This window comes from Podarcis liolepis (genome assembly GCF_965112155.1).
Source record: "Podarcis liolepis genome assembly, chromosome: 7".
In the NCBI taxonomy this organism is placed as follows: domain Eukaryota; kingdom Metazoa; phylum Chordata; class Lepidosauria; order Squamata; family Lacertidae; genus Podarcis; species Podarcis liolepis.
Genome location: NC_139561.1, coordinates 40972121 through 40995896, shown reverse-complemented (window position 1 = coordinate 40995896; position 23776 = coordinate 40972121). Strand labels below are relative to the sequence as shown.

Sequence of the window (23776 nt, the reverse complement as noted above, 5' to 3'; positions counted from 1 at the left end):
ACCCACGGCCCTGAGATTAGGAGTCTCATGCTCTGCTGACTGAGTATAATATTATTATTATTATTATTATTATTATTATTATTATTATTATTTTATTAAATAAAACCATACCCCAATGTGATTTATGAAAAACAGTAAAAACAAACAAACCCAAGAACAATAAATACATTTAAAACAAGACTAAAACCAGGACAGGTAGACACTTGTGGTAGTCTTGTTTTAAATGTATTTATTGTTCTTGGGTTTGTTTGTTTTTACTGTTTTTCATAAATCACATTGGGGTATGGTTTTATCCCTCTGGGAAAGCCTGTTGGGCCAAAAACATCTTCATTTGTTTCTGGAAAGTGCAGGTAGTGGGGGCCTCTCAAACCAGCTTTAATACAACTAGAAAACTTAAGCCTTAGGAATGTTGTGTGAATTTGAGATAGCCATTGCACATGTGCAGATGACTCCTTCATAAATAGGAGTTCCTGGGGCAGGGAAACCAAAAAAAGGTCATGCGCATCAGGCGAAGACCTGCCCACCTCCTCTCTAATGTGCACAACACCACAAACATGGCTTTAAATGTAGAAGAGCAAAAATGACCTCCCAGCATTGTAAGCCATAAATGTGAACACAACATAAATGCAAATGTCTAACAGTAATGCTAAGCACAGGCTGCAGGAGCTAAATCCCAGAGTGACCTTAACAGCACCTAACTACTGATATAACGTGCTCAGGATTTTGCTACTGTGTGGCTGCAATCCCAAGCACACCCAAGCTTAAGGCACAAGAAGCCACCACATAGCTGAAGCTAAGCAGGTGTGGATCTGGTCAGTACCTGCATGGGAGACTGCCTGGGATCCAAATGTGTGCCAGTAAATAAATGAATAAAAATAAATAGGGAGACAGCTCCCTTGAACTTAATTGGTCTGCTTCTATCTATTGGTCATGCTTTCAATCGTGATTTAAAGGTCCTTTCCAGGTGGTTTCAGCGGAGCCTTTTGAGAGGCTCCATAAGATGGGGGACACATAATAATAATAATAATAATAATAATAATAATAATAATAATTAATTTATTTCTACCCCACCCATCTGGCTGGGTTTCCCCAGCCACTCTGGGCAGCTTCCAACAACAAATTAAAAATACATTAAAACATTTATCCATTCCCCATCATCTCTGCTGCAACCTAGATGCCAACCGTCATGCTTAGATTATTATGCACTTGGGTTTCTGTTCCCCTAATACCTCTCTGCCTGCTCTTTGTACTGCCTTGGGATCATAGAGACTGGAAACATTCTAGACCAGCAGAGGGAGATAGCTGCATCTGAAACAAAGTGGGAGAATTATACTTCAAGGATATCTTTACATACATTAAGTAAAGTAGAAACATCGCCTCCCACTCCCACTCGCCTTTCCCCCTCTCTACCTCTCCCCCCCCTTTTCTTCCTAATGTAACCCTAATGTCTCAACAAATGAAACTGACCTATGGAAAATGTAACTTGAAAAAAGAGACATTGTGTATACCTTTGTAAACCAAGAAAACTTTAATAAAAATATATTATTATTATTTTTTTAAAACTCACTAAGAAGGTAAGAACATAAGAGGAGCCTGCTGGGTCAGGTCAATGGCCCATCTAGTCCAGCATCCTGTTTTTACGGTGCCCAGCCAGAGGCCTGTGAGAAGCCTGCAAGCAGGACACGAATGCAATAAAGTTGTTTTAATTTAATACAGTGTATGATGCAGGCACATCACAGGCTCAAACTGTCATTCAGGGTTATATAGATCTCACCTCCATTCCGAGTTTACTAAGAGCTGCAATGATTTTCTCCTGTCACAGTAGCATAGTTATGAGATTTGTCTGAATGTCATATTTTGGTTCCTCCTCAGGACTGTGGTTTTATATCTATAAAGTGGGATTTTGTAGAATGGCACTTCCAGCTGACCTGTTTATTCATTGTGATAGGAATTTTATGGTCTTAGATATATGGTAATGTTCATAACTGCACATACATAGATCAACACAGGAAGACCAACCTGGAACCATTTTGATTCCTAAACTGACCAAATCCTTTCTCTGCAAGGTTAAACTGGAAAAGCCTCCCCATTGTGTCTTTCCTCACAAATCCTGTCTCAAGGATATGTCTGTTTGAATAAGGTGTGAGCCTGTGACCTGGCCCAGGAAATAAGTATTTTACCACTACAAAAGGATGACCAGGCTCCCCAGTTACAGATAGGTAGCCGTGTTGGTCTGCCATAGTCAAAATAAAAAAAATCCTTCCAGTAGCACCTTAAAGACCAACTAAGTTAGTTCTTGGTATGAGCTTTCGTGTGCATGCACACTTCTTCAGATACACACCAGGCAATCCAATCAAGTAACTTGCCAGACAGGAGATAAACTGTGACAGGAGAAAAACAACATTAAAATTTCTGTGATGTAGGTGGGATGTATCTGAGGGGTGGTCTTAGGTTACACCCCTTCTGTGATGTATACATAATGTTTCTGGGGGTGGTCTTGATCTAGAGGATGGGAATTTCAAAAGTCTTTATAAGCCCTTGCACAGCAATTTTGGGGGGTCCTCTTCCTCTCCTGCATGTGAGGGGAGCACCCTGTTGCAACAGATTAATAAAGTTCAAGCTTACTAGCTGCTTTGCTTCTCAATATTCTCTGGTTGGCCTCTGTTATTTTCTCCTACCAATAGGGAACCTATGTAAGGACTCTATATGGGCTCTTGGATACCCCATAAGGGAAAAGGGCATATTTTTATTTACAACACCATCCCCATTTGTTGGTAGGGAGATTAGATGATGTTTGTGAGAACATGTGTTACCTGATGTTGTGTGTCACCCCAAATTTTCTAGTGCGTTTTCCCCATCACTTTTCGTATCACGAAAAGTCCAGCCTTATATTATGCAGGTTTGTAGGCAAGACCTCTCTGCAGACTATAATTGCATGACCATAGATTGCTGATATGTGATTGAGTCCCACCCTAAAATGTGACAGTCTGAAAGCGTTTTAAGAAGAGGCAATGGTCAGACTTTGGCTGCGTATACACATTAGCAGCTTCAAACTTCTTTTCTTCTTCAATTCAAAGCTGGCTTAGAGGTAGGAAACACATCCACATGAAGCATTTCATTAAACAGTTTTAAAACAGGATACAGGATAGATGTGGATTGTGGTTAATGTCATGTGTACATTGCTCTCCAACTCAGCAGTGGGAGCACTTTGGATGCAGAGTAAACATGAGCGTGTACACAGCCTTTGTTAAGTTAAAGGCACTAGCTGGGACTGATAAGTATCTCTTTGCAGGAGTAAATAATACAGCAATTACTAACTGGAGATGCTAACAGAAGGCATGCCTCCTCTGCCCCTCCCCTGACTAGGGGTGATGTCATTATAAGAAAACAACAGACCAGGAGCTGATATTGTCTTGAACCTCCGCTGGCCTGAATCCAAAGCTATGGCTTTGAAGGATGCCCTAGAAATAGTAAGAATGTTGTGGCCCACAGGCACCACAGTTCTTGTCTACCACAGTTCTGGTAGACTTAATATAAAAACAAATATAAAATTTCAGGTGATAAGGTCTGATGTCAAGAGGTTGGGGGAGGGCGTCAAGAGCAAAAAAGTTTAGTAACAGGCCAAGGTCTCTCTCACACATATACAGCAGTCAAGTTCGCAGCAAGGAAGCGGTCAAGAAGCTGGAGTAAGGAAATTGTTCTAGCAACTTTCCTCTCCTTTCCTGTGAAAAAAGTCTTGTTGATCACAGTGGGACTTCCTTTGGGGGGAAACATGCATAGGGTTAGGCCAGCCTTTCCAGAACAAAGACCCACTGCTTCAGATAACTTCTGCAGCTGCTGCGTGAGAATTATATTATAATAAATTCAACTCCTGATGAAGGGCACTGTTTATTTGCCTATTCTCTCTCCCGGTGAATTACCACCCATTTATCATACCTTCAGCCTTTTGTTCTTTTGTTGTTGTCAGTATTCCAAACATTGTTAAGCCTTCTTGTCTCTTGACAATGTGCAAAGGTCACATTCAGTGCTATTCATAGTAGACACACTGAAGTTAAGGGATATGACTTTGAACGGGTCTTCGTTGAATGGATGAAGCCCTTGTGTGAACAGTGCAGAAAACGGGTCTAGCGTTCAATTCATTATGAAAAAAAATTAGGGGGGGATGTGTTTAAGGATTGGGCTTAACAGGCTCCCGTACAGTCAAGGGACACCCCTGCCCCAGCTTTCGCCAGAGCACATATCCTCTCCCCCCAACTCTTGTCACAGTTTGTGCTCCAGCCAGAGATTGGTTAGTTGCCATAGCAACCTCTGCACGACATCCAAAGGACAGCTCTAAGAACCATCAGGGTCTACTTAGGCAAATTCCAAGTCAGTGAATATAATTTTATAGACTCACATAAACACATCAGGTCTACTTAGAGAAATCCCAAGTCGGTGAATATTATACGCACGTACATTTTATATATATATATATATGCATGCGTTTCAAAGACTTCCTACGTCTTTTGCAACACAGACACACACACCCCAACCTATTGCATCACCGCACAGAAATCCTAGCAATGCTTTGCAGAACAGAAAAGATACAGTCGGCTGGAGTAGGCGGTAAGGAAAAGACCACTCGGTTTCAGAGAGAGAAAGGGGGGTGTTTCGTAAAGGAGCAGAAGGTGGGAGGGAAAGGGCAGCCCCCCCGCCTCCTCGTGACAAAGGGACCAATAGAGTCGCGCCAGACGTAGGCTGAGCTTTTCTTTTTCTTCCTTTCTTCTCCGCCAGGCAGCGAAGGGGTTAAAAGCAGGATCTGCTCTGACTGATCATTTTCAGCGAGACTGTGCGAGCAGGACCGCATGAGCAACTGCAGCAGCAGCAGCAGCAACCGGCTACATCAGCAGCAAACCTTTTCCTTTCTCTTTCCTTTGGACTTTTACCAATCGGCTCCTGGGAGCGGATCCGAGCAGCCGCTCTGAATGAGAGGGTCGTCTCCTTGGCGTTCTTTTCAAGTATCTTAAGCCTATATCGGTGAGGGGGAGCATTATCGGTTTAACTATTAAATTTAAATATATATATAAAAAATATTATTCGTCCGGATCCTATCTTTGCATTTGCCCACCATCCCTGGAATCGTGAGAGAGGAGCCTTCCCCCCACCCCGCGCCCCACTCTTCATAAAGAAGTTTTTCCTCAACAGAAATGGCAACGAAAATCGACAAAGAGGCGTGCAGAGAAGCGTACAATCTCGTGAGGGACGACGGCACGGATGTCAACTGGTAAGGCGCAGCGTTAGACTTGGGGTGAAAATAATAATGACGGTTAAAGACCAGTGCAAATATAACAGAGAGACAAAAGAAAGGTATCTTGGGGGCGGGGGGGGGGCGAGCGATCTCTTTAAGCTTTAAAACCCAGCAGTACCACACCCCTTGGCTTAAAGACTGAAGCAGACGCCCGTGGACTTCAGCCTTGCTCCATGTGCCCATATCCTTGACCGGTGGATATAATCACTAGCAAAAAGCAGGCAGTTATGATGAATGCCCCAGAGGTTAGCATTAGGCCGCTTATACACTGATGGGGAAGATTGGAAGTTGGGAATCACATTACTCATCCCCCCCCCCGCCCCCTGTCCAGTGTGTGGTCCATTGTGTGTGTGTGTGTGTGTGTGTAGGAATTTTTTTCCATAGAGTCAAAATGCAAATACCTCCCCCATATATTTTACGATGCTCTTTCCTCCCCCCACTTCTCCAAGGGTGACGTTTAAGTACGAAGGATCCACCATCGTCCCAGGGCACCATGGAGCCGATTATGAGGAGTTCATCAGGCAATGCACAGGTAAGAAGAGGGGAGATGTACTGTACTTTCTTCCGAAGATGACCTCATAGGGTTGGGGGTGGGGAAAGGAATACAAAAGGCTGAATGAGAGGTGAGCTGTGGATTGCAAATGGTTTTTACATCCCCCCAATGTCTCATTCCTTCAAGATAGTTTGAATGTCTGGCTTTTTACATGATCTCACCCTGGATGTCTAAGCAGCCCAGTGGAATGATCTCATTCAGCTAATCCCTCTTTTGTTTCACCCTTGGCTTAAGTTGGGGAGGGGATTCCTCCCCCCCTCCAAGAACAATTTCTTCCTTTCTTTAGGAAATGTTCTCCTTTTCATTGCTGGAGTGTAAATGGCATCTTTTTCTTGTGGGGGTGCATCTTAAAAGATAATGCAATTAAAGTGTAAAGCAAATGGAGTTTTGTTTTAAACCCCCCCCCAACTTCAAACAAATGATGGCAGCTTTCATGGCTTTTTTCCCATTGGGGACCCCCTCTCTCTCTCTTTTTGGTCTTTTGAAAGTTATAAACTTTCATCCAAGAACCAGCAATCTTTTGGGGATGAAAAGGCAATGTAGAATCCAAAGTTTGTTGTATTAATTAATTCAGCAATCCACCCATTTTATTTATTTATTTGATTTTTTAAAAAACCCTGATCACCCCCCCTCCCACAGGAGAGAGAGAGAGAGAGAGTGTGTCAGAGTCTCTCAGAATCTTATGAATCACAGTGATGTCAGGCTTACAATCTAAGAAGACATGCCATAAAAGGAAAATGAGTTGGGAAGGAGAAGAAAATAAGCTTTGTTACAAGAGGCTGGTGGGCTTTTTTGTTTTGGGCTGTTGTTTTTTTACAGGAGGTTATACTTTCTTGCTTGCATCCCTTGTGTGCTTATGGAGCAGCTCCCTCTGTTAAAAACACCATCTAAGTCCTAAGCACACATTCCCTCTCTTTGTGCATCTGTGCATACATGGAGCTCTGTGTGAATATTTTGTGGCAGTGGTGGGTTCTGGAGCAAGAGAAAGCTCTGAAAATGAAATACACTGCAACTTTTTTAAAATAAAAATTATTTCATACATTTATACCCCAACTTCCTGTTACCACGCCTCCATGTAAGCTTATAAAACCAGCATATTGCTGCAGTGCTAAGAAGCAGAGCCCACTAGTACAATGGAACTTCCTTCTGAGTAAACATGCATAGGGTTGAACTACAGTATTTATAAAATAAACAAGAAACTATTTATAAAAGAAATAAGGAACTGTTTATAAAAGAAATAAAATAGTTTATTTATAAAATATTTATAATATCATTTCTTTAATAAAAAACCAAAAAACCTAAAATCTATCCAGCTACACAATCCAGCAAAAGAAATGGCAGAAGCAACGGGGTAGCAATTAGGGTAACACAATTATCTATAAGATGCTCAAGAAAACCAGTGGATTGTTCACGCTTCTGCTTGTCCTGTGTCTAGAACCTGAGAAGTTTTCTGCTTGTACCACTCCTTTCCTCCAGGAAAACCGCTCTTTATTGCTGAATCTGAGCAAACATCAATCCGCTGAAAACCCCATTGACATTTCCTCCAATTCAGCAGTAAAGAGCGGGTTTTCCTGGAGGAAAGCGCTGGGACAAGCGGAAGTGTTGACGAGCCTTTGTCAATTTTGAGTTGGCATATAAAAGATAGATTGGTCAATGCTAAATGAATATTTCTGGGCAGCTATTGCACCTGTATTAATATTAGTGTTATTAATTTGGTTTATTTAATTACTCCAGGGTACCTAGAGTGTATAGAAGAGAAGGCAGTCCTTCAGATACCATTTACAGCTAGCTGGAAGGTTGGGCCCACAAGATCTTAAGGAAGTGATTCAGACAAGTTGCTTTGGCTGCATTTCAGAAAGACTTGGTTCTTAAAATACAGCTGGATGCAGTTTTAGAGTGTCAGTTGCACTTCTATGAACTTTTGGGTCACCTGCTTCCAGGGTGTTTTTTATATATAAATGTGGCTGTGAAACGGAGGGCCTCACAGCTTTCTGGGCAACCTTCCAAGGGCCACATGCCAGGGGTGGGCGGGGCCAGAAGCAAATGTGAGCACATCAACCAATGGAAATTGTACAGTAGGCTGGTTTCTAGGCACATGCAACACACCCCTCTTTCTCCCCCCGTCTTCGTAAGCAAGAAACATCATCAGAGTTCAAGGACACATTCCACCATGCAGAAGCCATTGGGGGGCTGTGAGGGGTGTGGCCTGGGGGCATTTCTGAGGACCAGGGGAAGAGGCCTGGTGGGGCGCATTCAGCCCTGCAATATTGGCTAGATACCAAGACACATTGCACCAGGACCTCTAAAATGGAAAGAAATAATAACTTCTTGCTTTGCAGAGGAAAGTGAAATTGGAACAGACAGTCCAGAGGATTCCTTATCTAGATAGAGCCCTATGCGAGTGTTCTTGTGTGGCTCAGAGTGCTGGGGAGAGAGCAGGTGTGTGCCTGCTAGTTCTGCTCCCCACCTGCTGTTCCAGTCATCCTACACAACTTGGAGGGCAGCGAGCTGAAACAGGGAACAGCCTGTACTTGCAGAGGCTCCCCCTACTCATTTTATAAGACTGGGGTTCAAAAATGTGCAGGGAGACGCCATGAGTGACAGGAGGCTTCTCCACTGCAGCCACCCTCCAACTTGTGAAGGACAACACGGGTGGAGCCAGAACATTTGTGAACACCAGGCTAGGGATTTTGTATCAGTCACACATCAATCTGCAAGGAGGAGTGAGCTGTTTTGTTTGAGTCACACACACACACGTAAGGATCACTGAGTCACAGCATCTTTGATTTGGCTGGGAGAAAACTGATTTGGATTTGCAGGTTGGGCAACAGAGCTGATGTGGTCTTGGGAGCCACATGGCTCAACTGTGTGCTTCCTTCTGCAGTATCAGAATACCTACTCAGCCTACATTTTTGTAGGAAGATGGAGTTGTATACGATGCTTGTACTCAGAGCAGACCCACTGAAATTCATGGGCATGAGACTTAATGTAGGGCACTTCCAGATTGTGACTTTTTCAGGTGGGATAGTCAATCACATAGGTGATTTGGGTGGTGTTGCACAAGAAACCTGCTTCCTTTTTTTGTACTGAAAAGTGGAATGCAATATTGTCTAACCTCCCTGCACACAAATCAGAATGCATATTCAATAAACAGATTGTCTGGAAGTGACCTGAAGTCCATCAGTTTCAGTGGGTCCACTCTGAGTTAATACTTAGTTGGAATACAACCCATTATTGCAAAAGAGATGTTCACTCTCCAGTGTTCTCTCTTTTCCAAAGTCTGCACAGAACTTCATATTGCTTGCAGAAGGGGGGAACACTTGCACCATGAAGCAAACTTGCCCACAAAATTATCCCAACCTCCAAGTATTGCATCTTGAGCCTGAACAATTTCCTTATTAACTTCCTCTGTTTATTTGCAGAGCTGTACATTGTGTTTGGCTCTGTTGTTTTCTCCATCTGGGAGGCAGTCAGTGGTTTCTGCTTGTCTTTAGATTTAGAATAACAAAGCAGAAGCAGAATGGCTCAGCAGGAAAGCAGAAAAGATGTGTGTGGCTTTCTCAGAGAATGAATGACTTTGTATGAATCTTTTGAGGAATGGCTTCATGTGCATCTGTTTATTCAGGCAGGTGGTTGGGTTTCCCCCTCCTTTCCCCAGCCAATAACCTTTGGAGGGGGTGTCACCCCCTTCTTATGGGGCATCAGTTCACATGAACAGAGAGAAACACCACAACCTTGCAAGGAGAATTTGCCTCCCAAATGCTGTGTGCTTGCTGTGAGGAAATGTTTTCATTTCAAGGGCCTCATTCAGTTCTAGGTAACCTGCCGTGGGCCACATGCTGGTGGTGGGTGGAGCAAGTGGCAAAGTGGATAGAGCAGGGGCCAGCAAACTTTTTCAGCAGGGGCCCGGTCCACTGTCCCTCAGACCTTGTGGAGGGCCGGACAATATTTTGAAGAAAAAAATCAACACATTCCTATGCCCCACAAATAACCCAGAGATGCATTTTAAATAAAAGGACGCATTCTACTCAAGTAAAAACACACTTATTCCTGGACCATCCCAGACTGACAGGGCAATTGGGCCAGATCCAGCCCCCGAGCCTTAGTTTGCTTACCCATGGCGTAGAGTAACAAATGCCAATTTTGCCGTGGTGCAGGAGGGTAGTTTCAACACACACTCAAACATGCATGAGGAGAGAGCGAGGAAGTTCCCCATGGCACAGCCAAAAATCATTGGATACTGTCCTGCACCTACTTTACTGTTTTTTTCTTTGGGGGGAATTGTGGTGGTGGTCAAAGTAGGCCCCCAAACTGAAAGCTAGGCACTCCTGGGTCAGGTCATTAGGTATAGCATGTGCTACAATGAAAAATCATAGACTCATAGGATTGTAGAGTTGGAAGAGACCCTAAGGGACATCTATTCCCCACAATGCAGGAAGTACAGCTGAAGAATCCCTGAAAGATGGTCATCCAACCTCTGTTTAAAAACCTCCGGTGAAGGAGTGTCCACCCTCTTCTGAGGTAGCCCAGTCCACTGTCAAACAGCTCTTCCTGCCAGCTTTCTAATCTTCAGTTAGGATTTCCTTTCTTGTACTTTGAATCCATTGGTTCAGGTCCTACCTTCTGGAGCAGCAGAAAACAAGCTTGCTCCATGTGACAGCCCTTTAGATATTTGAAGATGGCTCTCACATTCTCCTTCTCGGAGCATGTTACATCCATGCCTTTCAGATGCACAGCATCTGTCTTTCTGTTGGCTTTCAGATGGCTTCCCTCCCCCTCCTCCCCGAAAAAAAGGAAATGGCTAGAATGTGTTTGAAGCTAATGTGCAGTCAACCCCATCCTGTTTCAAGAACTCCTCTTGCAGGGCCTGGATGGCTCTCTGTGGGCTCCTTGAGCCTTAACTAAGGATTTAATTCAATGCTTTTGAGCCTGCTCCCTTTGGTACATGAGGGATGGCATACCTCCAGAGGCAGCATTAATAATGGGCATCTGTGAGCCATCAATCCACTTTGAAACTAGGAAAGGGTGCATTTCAGAAACGTCTGCGATAACCTTCAATGCCTTTCCATCATCCACTTTTTGTAAAAATAACACTTTAATGCACTTATAATTGAGGTTAAAAATGAGGTCACTAAGTGGGAAAAGATCTGATTTTATAGGGCACATTTAAAAAAAGAAAAGAAAAGAAAGGACAGGGATTAGCCATCACTTGACATCTCCAGATTCAAGCTGTATTCTTATAGAAGGCATATTTTTTGGGCAACTTTATTGAGCTATAGCAGCTTGTTATGGCTCTGTGTTGGAGTAGGAGGTTGGCCTGGCTGCAAGGCTCATTTGATTAAAAGCTTTTCAAATGACTGAAAAAATTCATTCATTTTTTTAAAAAAGTTATCTTGCCACATCTTCCCTCACCTACCTGGGAGTGAGACTCATTGCAATGGATCCAGATTAACTCAGTTGACCTTAAGTCAGCTCATTGATTTCAGCAGGCACTAAGTCATGTATTACTTAATACTAGGACTTAGAGACGTTCAATGAAGGTGAATGTTAGAAGATTCAAGACAGACAAAAGAAAATACTTCTTCATACAGTGCATAGTTATGGCATTTGCTCCTATTGGATGTTATGATGGCTACCAAATTGGATGGCTTTAAAAGGAGATTGAACAACCTCCTGGAGGATAAGGCTATCAATGGCTATTAGTCATGATTACTGTGTAGTGCCTGCACTATCAAAAGTATTATGTTCTGAATACCTGTTCTATACTGGGAAGTGTGGATGGGAGAGAGTGATAGGCACTTATGTCCTAATCCTAGGCTTCCCACAGGGCATCTGGTTGGCCACTGTAAGAACAGAGTGCTGAACGAGATGGGCTATTGGTCTGATCAAGCAGGGCTCTTCTTATGTTCCTAACTTGTCCCATTGAGTTCAAAGGGAACTAAATGTTTTAACTTGATGGGGCATTGGAAGAAGCGCCCCATACAGATGTTTGCTTGTTAATTATTTCGTTTCTGTACTGCTCTTCAAAAAAGAAAAAAGAAAAGTGAAGTAGTTCACAAATAATAGCATAAAATAGATAATAGGTAAAGGTAAAGGTACCCCTGCCCGTACGGGCCAGTCGTGTCCAACTCTAGGGTTGCGTGCTCATCTCGCTCTAGAGGCCGGGAGCCGGTGCCGTCCGAATACACTTCCGGGTCACGTGGCCAGCGTGACGAAGCTGCAGCTGGCGAGCCAGCACCAGCGCAGCACACGGAAACGCCGTTTACCTTCCCGCTGTAAAGCGGTCCCTATTTATCTACTTGCACTTAGGGGTGCTTTCGAACTGCTAGGTTGGCAGGAGCTGGGACCGAACGACGGGAGCTCACCCCGTCGCAGGGATTCGAACCGCCGACCATACGATCGGCAAGTCCTAGGCACTGAGGTTTTACCCACAGCGCCACCCACGTCCCTTAAATAGATAATACACACAACTAAAACCAGCCTAGCTGAGAGTAATAATAATAATAGAAGAAGAAGAGTTTGGATTTGATATCCCGCTTTATCACTACACGAAGGAGTCTCAAAGCGGCTAACATTCTCCTTTCCCTTCCTCCCTCACAACAAACACTCTGTGAGGTAAGTGGGGCTGAGAGACTTCAAAGAAGTGTGACTAGCCCAAGGCCACCCAGCAGCTGCATGTGGAGGAGCAGGGAAGCGAACCCGGTTCACCAGATTACGAGTCCAGTGCTCTTAACCACTATACCACACTGGCTCAAAGAACACCAAGATATATTGCGTTTTGTAGACCATTCAATCAGTTAGTGGTCTTCGTGACCTCCTTAGGTACTGGATAGCTCAGCTGGTTAGTGAGTGGTGCTGATAATGCCAAGGTTGCAGGTTCTATCCCCGTATGGGACAGCTACAGATTCCTGCATTGTAGGGGGTTGGATTAGATGACCCTCAGGGTCCCTTCCAACTCTGCAATTCTATGATTCTATGATTTCTGCCACAGCAGCACAGTGACCCAAAGCCCTGAGTGAAGAGCAAGAGCTGCACCTCCAGCAATACATTGTCACAAAGAGGGTGCCACAACCAAAAAAAGCCTTCACTTGGGCCACCGCCCTTGGGCACTGCACAGGGCTGTGACCACAAAGAGGGCTCCCTCCACAGAACTGAACTGGTGGACTGGCAAGTACTGGGAGAGGTGCTGGTCTATCAGTTAGTTGGGCCAAACCATTTAGGGGATATTCAGCTGCTGCCAGCCAAGTGGGCCAGTTCAGCAGAAGGTCAGGGATGTTGTTAGGGTGTGGCACGTGGGCCCTGGAACTCCTGGCACTTCTCCCTCCTTTTTATTTTTATTTTAAAAAAAGCTTTGCTTACAGGACCACTTCTGAAAGTCAATCTAAACTTATTCTCTGTATGTATAAAAGAACCTGCGCAAATTGCATGCAAATTCGTGCCATGGTCCTGTGCCCTCGGCTCTTCTAAGGGCCTAGCGGTGCCCTTGATGCTGCTCAAGAAGCCCAGCAGACCTCAATCACTCCAAAATAACTAGCTAAGATCTTTGGCTGTGTGGCTTCATGAGGATCCTCTCCCACTCCTAAGGTCTGCAGCGGAAAGCTTTTGGCAGGAGGAAAATATGCAAGGGTTAATGGTTTACCCTTTGGTTTCTAATCTTCTCCCAACTTCTGCTTCTACTGCCAGCCTCTCTTTTTCATGTTTATTTTAAAGGGTAAGCCTGTAAGAAAGAAAGAAGGAAGAAGAAGCAAGATGAACCCTCCTTATGGCAATGATTGTGGTTGCGTTTCTCATTGACAGGCTGTTCCTGTCTGCCTGCAAATCATTTCCCACCTCCACCCCCTCCTTTTCTCTCTGCCTTTGCAAAATGCACCTCCCTAGGCTGTCAGGCAGATGCCATTTCACTTGTTCCTCTGCTTCCCCAGTGGCCATCTGGAATTGGGTTTTGATTCTTCGTAAAATGCAAAATCTCTAATTGCGAGGCCTTCTTCTCAGAGACATTGTTGTTTCCACGAACACGCAAACGTAAAGGCACGCACGCGCACGCTTTATTTAAAACATTTATTTCTTTGTAAGATTTCTTAACTTGCCTTTTCACTACGAGGTCCCAGGGCAGGCTGCAACAGTTTAATCTTATGCCTGTAAAAACAAGTACAGCCCTTCCAAGCAATAGTACAGGATGATACCATATCAGAGGTGGGCAGCTATTTTGTTTTTTTACTAGGACCTACCCTCCACCAAGCAGAAGCAGTGTAAAATAGAGGCTGGTGTGGATGGGAGGTGTATACACTTACAATGAACCACCAATATACTTCTGAACTACCTCTCAGTCCTTTCACACAAAAAATCCACTCCTGGTTTTCCTCCAACCTTTCTTTTAGCAGTTTGATTTATTTGTTAACCTTTTAGAGTGAGAAATGCTTGCCTGGTCTTCTGTAAATCACCAGGCCAGCAATCTTAGCTACTCTTACTTGGCAGTAAGCCCCATTTAACATAGTGGCACATACTTCCAAGTAAACCACCTTAAAACGGCACTATATTTGCACTAGAACAGGGGTAGCCCATCTGATGTTCTCCAGATGTTGGGCTCCAACTTGTACCAGGCAGCATAACCAGTGTTCAGGGATTATGGAAACTGTAGTCCAGAGGGTACCACATTGGCTACATCTGCACTAGAATATTTCAGGTTTATTGGAATAAATTGTGATTCTGGGTGGTTGAGAATTGACCTGCCCACTCAGGAAACCAGTTTGGTGGAGAAGAAAAAGCCACCCTCTGATAAGTGAGCAATGAACTTTGGAAGAGCTGATTAAGTTGTGTGTCTTTTAGGTGTGAATTGCATGGTTACTCACTTGTGTGCAAAGCAGCCCCAAAGAGTCTGCTTAGATTTCACTAATCTGCAATCCTCAATACATCTGCTAGGGACTAAGTAAGCCTCATTGGATGCAGTGGGACTTACTTCTGAGTAGACACATTGCCCTGTAAGTCTCCTGGTCACATCACCACCATACATTTAAAGTGCATGGCTTCCTTGAAAGAATCCTGGGAACTATAGTTTGTTAAGTGAATTGTAGCTCTGTGAGGGGTGTGTGGATGTGAACAACGCCTGCTCATTAGTAGCCAAAGAGCTTTTTGTTGATGAGTCTTAGGGTTGTTCCACACACACCAAACATTTAAAGCACAACCAACGCCTTGCAGGTTTGTTGTGTGAGAAATTTTTTTTAAAAAAACTTCGAAAAGGAATCTTGGGGAGGGAGTGTCTTCTATGGCTGCAGTCACACAGCAGGTCTCCCCCATTTTCACAATGTTTCCCTAATTCGAGCTCCCCCAAATTCCAGAAACACAGAAGCGTATCATGCTAGTTTAATGTTCATTTCTGTGTTGTTCGTTCCCAGATAAAATCTGTGTGCAAAGAACACATAAATGAGTGCTAAACTTGTGCTATATTTTGCTATGTTGCTAGATGTGCCCATTATGTTCACATTTTGAAAAGTGAATACTGCTGTGGGAAGGCATTCATCCTGGCATTATCTGTGAGACTTCCCATTTTTTGTTTATTTTGGACCTCAGCAATGTATTTTCAGCTACCTGGTAAGGAAAGTGGCTTACCTCCCCTCACCCCGCCTGCTTTTTATTTTTTGCATGATGACAGTGGCATTTCCTCTTTCAAAGGGAAGTTGCTTTCTTACAAAAATACTTTGTTGCAAGCATTGCAGAAATGCCAGCCAACTGTGGAAGAGTGAATTAAACTCCTTTAAGGGCTGGTGGGGAGGAGGCTGGCACAGGGTGTTTGGGGCAGGTTGGGGGGGGGGAGAGAGAGAGGCTTCCATTATGAATTTAGGGTGAGTTTAAGAAGAAGGTTGAGACTGCAGTCCTGTCCCATTGAAACCAATGGAACTTACTGCTAAGTAGACCTGCATAAGATGGCACTGAGAGGTGGTAGCAGGGGCTGCAGCATCCTTCAAATATGTGAAGTGTGTCTGTGTATATTATGTTTCTGCAAGAGCCTGTTGCACAAACCTTTGGTTTTCTAACCTTCTGGGAAAGGGGTGGGGAATCGTTTTCACCCCGAGGGCCACATTCCCTTGTGGGAAGCTTTCCGGGGGCCACATGTTGCTGGTGGGTGTGGCTAGAGGAAAAAAGATGTGGCTCTTTGTAGGCTACACTGCACACAAGTGCACAACTGCATCGTGCATTGAAAGCACATTCAATGCACGTTGCTCCCCCGACCCAAAGAATCCTGGGGACTCTTAATTTCCCTCTCAGAGCTACAGTTCCACTTGTGACACATCATGCCGTCTTTAGCATATGCTCTGCTGGGGTGGAAAGATCTGCCCAGTGCCCCCAAATTTAGTTTAGCTCCCAAATTAACTTTATTATGCTTATGTCATATGTAGTAGAGACCTAAGTACTAAGTAGTTAGTCAAAGAAAATTCTGACAATTAGTGAAAATAAACATTATTTTTTAATGATTTCTCTAAACGAATTTGAACTGTAAGTGATGAAATTAAAACGCGCCATTGTGAATGACAAGTGCCGCTGCTGGCACGGTGCTGGCACATCTTTGGTCAATGAGCGCACGAAGTCAAAAGTCCTTTAGTGAAACATTGGTATACATTTTGTTAATACCTAGGTATATATGTATTTTGTTTTTCTAGCTCGATCAAAATTATTTATTATTTCATAACAGGTAGATAGTAAAGAGCTTAGGTGGCTTCAGCGGTGGGCGTCTGGCATCCCCCCCCCCCCAGAATTCGGTGCCCGGGTGCCTTGCACCCCCAGGCAAAGATGGCCCTGACATCATGTACTGTGTTCAGATGGTGTCAGAGCCAGAAAACGGATTCTCCAAAGAGGAGCTTAGCACTTTGATAGATTCATATAGCAATAAGCAATCCTGAAGGAAGGGTTGGGGAATCTGCGGCCTGTTGGACTCCAGCTCCCATCATCCCAGGCTGTTGGCCATGTTGGCTGGGATCATGGGAGTTGGAGTCTGACATCTGGAGGGCCACAGGCCATCTTCCTTAAGGTATCCTAGGTCCAGGCTCGTTGCGTTTGCAAGCTGTTTGATTACACATTCTTCAGCTAGTCTTATTTTACCCCACCAGCTTTGTAACCTTTCTTTCATTTTTTCTCCCCATCCAGATGACATTCGGTTGTTTGGCTTCGTCCGATTCACCACTGGTGATGCCATGAGCAAGAGAGTCAAGTTTGCCCTGATCACATGGATTGGTGAGAGTGTCAGTGGTTTGCAGAGAGCCAAAACTGGGACAGACAAGACTTTGGTTAAAGAAGTAGTACAGGCAAGTTTAACTATTACTAATATTAGTCGTTGTATTGTTGTGTTTCTATACCGTAAACTACCCTGTGACCGTTGGATGAAGGGGGCGGTATATAAATTTAACAAATAATAAAAATAAAAATAGTAGTAGTAGTATCCCTACTCGTGTGCCTTTCACAACAGCCTGTATTTACATGTGTGTAAGAGGATACGTTTGCATGAACATCCTCATGCATGATCTACATATTAGCCTTGATGTTCCCCCTCCACTTGGTAATGGGCCTCCTGGATCTCCAGGTCCTGGAAGTATATCCATTTCCCCTTTCTCCTGTCTCCATGCTTTGTGGGGAGCATTTGGCTTGACAGTCAAATTGAGGAGGCTAGAGCTATACTGGCAACTCGGAGTATCTTGCCTTTGACAGTGTTGAATTTTACATCTCCTTGGCATTCTCCTTTAGTCTCCAAAATTTATTTAAGTTACTTTATCTGCTGCTTCTTACCATGGCTTGGTAATGTGCATAATGGCATACCATGGTTTAGCATTGTCACAGGCATGCATACTTCTCTCCTTTCCCCCTTCTCTACCAGGTCCATGAGAAGGAGATCAAGTGCTGCTGCTTCTGTTTTGGATTAACCACAGTTTAATGTGACGACCGGACCCTAAACTGTGGCTAATCTTAGCTACAGTTAGTGAAAACAATCCAGCCTCACAAACTGTGGTTGGCTTGCTTCCACTAACCACATTTAATACTTCTCCCAGTTCATATATCATGATAAGCTTGTGACCACACCAGAGGAGGAAGAAAGGTGCAGACCTGCTGTAACACTTCGAACATTGCTAAACCATGGGTAGTGAATGTGGTGACGTCAAGATGTTGTGGACTATAACTCCCATCAGCCACAGACAGAGATGATGGGATTTGTAGTCAATTACATCTGAAGGATAATTTGTTGGCTAAACCATGGCTTGGTGTTACAAGTGAACACAGCTTGTTTTATTGTATTTTATTGTCTTATGTCATTTTATTGTGTGTTGTTGTTGTATGTATTTTTTGGATGCATTTTTTCCCAGGATGCAATTTTTAAAAGATAAATTCAGATTTCAAAAGACAGATCTCCTTACTATACATTTAACATGACTGCCCACAATTCCATCTTTCCTGGATTGTTCTGGGCAAACCAGTGAGTGTCACTTGGCCAACCTTGTGCTGTCATATGAACACAGGAAACTGTCTTACACGGAGTCAAGCCATTGGTCGATCTAACTCAGTGTTGTCTACACTGCCTGGCAGCGGCTCTCCCAGGTCTCAGGCAGGAGTCTTTCTCCCAGTCCTGGGAGAACTTCCATCAACCCTAGCCAGCATGCCCAGTGGTCAGGGATAATGGGAGCCATAGTCCTGAACATTTGGAGGGTGCCAGGTAGGCTGTGTCCCTGCAGCCAACCAAAGGTCCATCTGATCTGAAGTTAAATCCGGTGCCTCTGAGTAAATTGCAAGGTAACTAGGCTTCCCTCTTTCTTTACCACTGAGTCATGGCCCTTTGATTCCAGAAGACTGGAAACACCCCAGATAATTTTATCTGACTGTGTGCAGGCTCCAGGGGCTGTACTTTCAGTCCAAACTAATTAACAAGCAAGCAGCTTTTAATAGTTAACTAGGATATAGGAACGGCCTCCTGTTTGACGTTGGACGGAAACAGGAAAACAGTGGTGTGTGTGCCTAATCCTTTCCTGATGGGAGTTCATCCTCCCACGGAATCAGCTGCAGTTGCTAATAAGCACAAGACAACTTGTCATTATTTCTTTTAAACACATCAGGGGCAACTTTCAGCCAAAGCTTCCAATATTTTGGAAATAACAGTATATGTTTGTAAACTGCCCTTGTGATCCAAGGGTGAAGGGAGGTAAAGAAACTTAATATATATATATTTCCAAAAAACAGCAGCAGCATTAAATACCCCAACCATTTAAAAGAAAGTAAAATCAAGTGTAACAATAAAGCAACAATATGACTAAAGTGAAACCAGCTGCAAAACAGCAAACTGTAGCAATAAAACAAGAAACCACCATAATATCTGTTAAAAGTCGGGAGCGATAAACATGTAAGGGGAAGGGCTGTAGCTCAGTGGTTAGAGCACCTGCTTTTCATGCAAAAGGGCTGGGAGAAACCCTCCTCCCATCTGAAACCCTGGAGAGCTGATGTCAGTCAGTGTTGGCAGTATCATGCAGATACTATGTTCCTATTCTTGAGATAGTGCTGAAAAGATCTCAAGAGTCAGTGCTGTTTGAGGATCCCTGTAAAGAACATTCTACAGCCAGGGCACCACCACTGATAAGGCCCTGTCTCCATTTGCCACTCAACTACTTATGGGACCAGCAGTAAAAACATAATGTGATATCTTAAGGGTCCTTCAGCAGCTTCAGTCAAAAAGATGCAGAGTGCCCAAGAACTTGTATTTATTTATTTGGAATAGTCAAAGCATACCATCCCTATGGAAATCTGCCTAGAGAAGGAATGGGGAAACCTCTTTTAGCCCAAAGGGCAGCCTTCCAGGAGGTGCTTGTTAGTGGTGGATGAGGCCAGAAGAAAAGTAGGCATAGTAATCATCTGGCCAGCAGATGATATTCCAGCCATGCAAAAGCCACAGGTTTCTACACACTTGATGCCACCCACTTTTGCTACTGGTGATGCCACCAGAGCTTGTTTTACATAGCTGTTGTTTCGACGGAATGAAGGAGAAGTCCAGCGAAGCTGTGCTTGTATACACGGGACAAACCCTGTTCTAATTCAGAATGTGGCATTTGCACATGTTCTTAATAGCCCCCCCCCCAAAAAAAACCCCAAGACTTCCAGATTAAGGAACCGTGGCGTCCCTTAGCAATTCTGATTCATTGCAGCAGTCAATGGATCAAATGAGAACTTCGGACGGAACATTTGCTGTCGGCTTCTTCACCTCATTACACAGTCTTTGCCTGCTGCTGCTGTTGTCTTTGCGAAGCGATTCAGGTTGTTGCTGCATCCCGGCCTCCTGGCCTAAAATAAATGGTCGTGCTTGTTTGTGGTGCCCATACGCTCTGGAACAAACACAAAGGCGGCAATTCATTCCTGGGGCACAGCCGAGGTCAGGATGGGAGGACAGAGAGGTGGGGGCAGAGAGGCGAGCTGAGAGGCTCTTGTCCTCAGAATGTGTGTCTCATGCCTGGAATTTAAGAGGAGCTAGAAACAATGTCTGTGCATCAAACAGAGGGGAAGGATTTCACCAGAAGCTGTGAGCGATGGTCTAGGAAAACTGACATGACCACCCTGCCTCTGGTGTCCTAGTAGCTTCTGATGCTCCAATGAACATGAGAACAGAGCCCTGCTGGATCCAATCATGTGCCCCAACTACAGTGGTGCCTCGCAAGACGAAAAGAATCCGTTCTGTGATTCTCTTCGTCTAGCGGTTTTTTTCGTCTTGCGAAGCAAGCCCATTGAAGGATTAGCAGATTAGCGCTATTAGCGGCTTTTAGAGGCTTTTAGAGGCTTATCTGCTGATCGGATCAGCTGATAAGCGGCTTAGCGCTATTAGCACTTTTAGCGGCTTATCCGCTGATCGGATCAGCGGATAAGCGCCTTAGCGCTATTAGCGGCTTTTAGCGGCTTATCTGCTGATTGGATCAGCTGATAAGCGGCTTTGCGCTATTAGTGGCTTTTAGCGGCTTATCTGCTGATCGGATCAGCTGATTAGCGGCTTAGAAAAAGGGGGGGGAGGGGAAAAAAACCCAGCAGGAACTCACAAGACATTGTCGTCTTGCGAAGCAAGCCCATAGGAGATTTGTTTTGTGAAGCACCTCCAAAATGGAAAACTCTTTCGTCTTGCGAGGCATTCGTCTTGCGGGGCACCACTGTAGTCCCACATGCTGCTTCCCATGGTAACCAACCAGAAGTCTCTGGCCGGGCTTGTAGGCAAGAAACCACATGACATGCAGCAAGGTCAGCAAGAGGCAAGGGCCATAGCTTAGTGGTACAGCATCTGCTTTGCATGCAGAAGGTCCCAGGTTCAATCCCTGGCACCTCCAGGTAGGGCAGGGAGACATCCCTGTCTGAAACCCTGGAGAGTCACTGCTAGTCAGTGTAGACAACTGTCCTAAGTCCTGTGAGCACATTGTGGTGGTTGGGGGTCCAGATGAGGAAGAGTGGGAGGAGATCAATGTTTTAACCAGGCACTGAAAAACAACATACCTGAAATATTGTACAACTGCTTAAGAGATTTTAAAAAAATAATAATTCTAAGCAGTTTATTTATAAGAAAATAAATAATAAATACTAGGATACAGATTTAACTGGCTCCAAGAACTCATCAGGCCACATCAGCCTGGGAAGAGCATTTTTCAGCCATCGTGCCACTACAGAGAATGCTCCCAGTATCAGAGTTGCAGTCCAGCAACATTATAGGAAAATAGGAAGCTGCCTTATACCAGATCAGACCATTGGTTCATGTGGCTCAGTATGGTCTACACTGACTGGCAGCAGCTCTCCAGGGTTTCAGGCAAGGGACACTCCGAGCTCTACCTGGAGATGGCAGGGATTGGACCTGGGACCTTTTGCTTGCAATGCACATTCCTTCCCACTGAGTTAAGGATAGGGGTGGGGACCCTTACTCTAATCTCAGGCACAGAACGATTCCTATCACTGAAACGCTTGCACCGCCTCCCTCGATGAGCCTCATGCTTTGCTTTTGTCTCTTGCAGAATTTTGCCAAAGAGTTTGTGATCAGTGACCACAAGGAGCTGGATGAGGATTATATCAAGAGCGAGCTGAAGAAAGCGGGGGGTGCCAATTACGATGCGCAGGCAGAGTAATTGGGGGGGGGGAATGCACTGTGCCTCTCACAGCCACCTGCCTGCATCCAGAAGAGGAGGGAGGGGGGAAAAGCACAATGTATCTTCAAAATCAACACCGGGAGATGAGCGGAGGCCAAGTGGGAGGACCAGCCTCCTTCGTCTTCTGCACCTTCAGAGTCCCTTCCTGCCTCCCAAAGTGGACATTGATTTTTCATTCCATCCAGTGAAACATCTCCTTCATACATGATCTCTCCTTTTTACATTATTGGGTGTTGTTGTTTTTTTTAAAAAAGAAATTATTATTATTATTATTGCTTATCTTTTGCTTTTAACAAATGCTACATGGGTACTGGGCTCCATAACACATTGGCTCTGATACTTTCTTGACAACAGAGCATGTTGACATGTGCCAATCTCAATATTTTGGCAGATCTGTTGTTGCTCTGGGAAGCCTGCAGTTGCAGCATAGGGGGGAAATGTGCATTTTTTGTGAATTCGCACTTGACCTTCCAACTCCCGGACAGAAGTGTTCCCAGGAGCAGTGCATGCAGTTAGTTAGGCACAGTCTGATCATTTGCACACTTACTCGGAAGTAAATCTCATTGTGCTCAGTGGGACTTGCAGTGCAATTCTATAATTGTCTGCTCAGAAGTAAGTCTCAGTGTGTACAGTGGGGCTTACTCTTAGGAAAGTAGAATTGTAGAGTTGGAAGGAACCCTGAGGATCATCTAGTCTAACCCCCAGCAATGCAGGAATATGCATCTGTCCCATACAGGGATCAAACTTGCAACCTTGCCATTATCAGCACAAAATCCTAAGCAGGAAAGTAGATATAGGCAGCAATTCTAAGCAAACTTTATGGGGAGTAAGCTCTAGTGAAATCAGCGAGACTTCAGTTTGGGTGAATACAATTGCAGCCTGTACTGTCCTATATGGAACATGTTCTACTGAGTTCAGTGGGTTTTACTCCCAATCAAGTTTGCAAACGATCGCAACCTTACAGCACAAACCTAAACATGTTTATTCAAAAGTAACTTCCTCTGAATTCAAGACGACTTATTCCTAGGCCCGTGTGTATAGGACCTCAGCTTTAGGCAGCAATCCTTGCACACTTAATTTACCTGGAAGAAAGCCCCACGACACAGCGGGACTTACCTTGGGATAAACAAGCATAGGCGTGTGCTATTAGCAAGTTAGGAGGTTGGTGTTTTTAAAGTACATTTTGTTCCCCAAGTCTGAGATCAACTCAAGCCAATGCCAGTCAAAATCACATGTTGAATCGAAATATCCAGAAGTGTTGAGTTCTAGCCATGAGAAGACATAAATCTATATTTCAGCTTTTAAAGGAACAAGAAGAAATATAATTTGCCTTAACAAAATTGCTTGGCTCTGTGCTATATATGGGTTCTCCCTCTCTTTTAAACAAAGTGCTTTGTTTTTATTGGATTTTTTTTAAAGGTTTGCTATAATAGCAGTAAACAAGGAAGAAGTAAAATATCTCCTCTTTTGATTGTACTGTTTTGTATGTGTGTGTGTGTTAATTATGCATTTGCATTTTGGATACTGTTGCATATAAGACAAAATATGCAATGGCAGTGGCAACATTTGTTTGAAGGTGCCATTCTGTTTAAGTGTTGCAAGCCACCCCAATCTCTGAGTGGTGCAAGATTCCAGGGGGTTCCAGGGTTTGTGTTTTCTTTGGAATGGGGGACAGCTCAGAGTGTGGTGTCTTTATGATATATGGTTTATTTACACATTTATACAACCTGGGAGTAAATACTAATGAGTTCAATGGAAACATTTCCAAACCTATTATAGTCTCTTGCAGCAAAAACAACA

At 44.1% G+C, this 23776-nt stretch overlaps 1 protein-coding gene across 1 annotated transcript; it reads left to right on the top strand.

The window, feature by feature from the left end:
* The first annotated feature begins 4502 nt into the window (after positions 1-4502).
* Positions 4503-23452, top strand: COTL1 (coactosin like F-actin binding protein 1). The gene is made up of 6 exons (XM_083512530.1): positions 4503-4605; positions 4774-5016; positions 5185-5263; positions 5737-5819; positions 16980-17137; positions 21845-23452. The coding sequence occupies exons 3-6, from the start codon at positions 5187-5189 to the stop codon at positions 21953-21955; spliced, it is 429 nt and encodes a 142-aa protein (XP_083368656.1). The 5' UTR covers positions 4503-4605; positions 4774-5016; positions 5185-5186; the 3' UTR covers positions 21956-23452.
* Positions 23453-23776: the final 324 nt, after the last annotated feature.

What these genes read in the sequence shown, in the direction of transcription:
- COTL1 (XM_083512530.1), top strand. Translation starts at nt 5,187, where the DNA reads ATGGCAACGAAAATCGACAAAGAGGCGTGCAGAGAAGCGTACAATCTC. An exon ending in GACGGCACGGATGTCAACTG is followed by an intron (nt 5,264 to 5,736) that starts GTAAGGCGCAGC and finishes CACTTCTCCAAG; the next exon opens with GGTGACGTTTAAGTACGAAG. An exon ending in GTTCATCAGGCAATGCACAG is followed by an intron (nt 5,820 to 16,979) that starts GTAAGAAGAGGG and finishes CTCCCCATCCAG; the next exon opens with ATGACATTCGGTTGTTTGGC.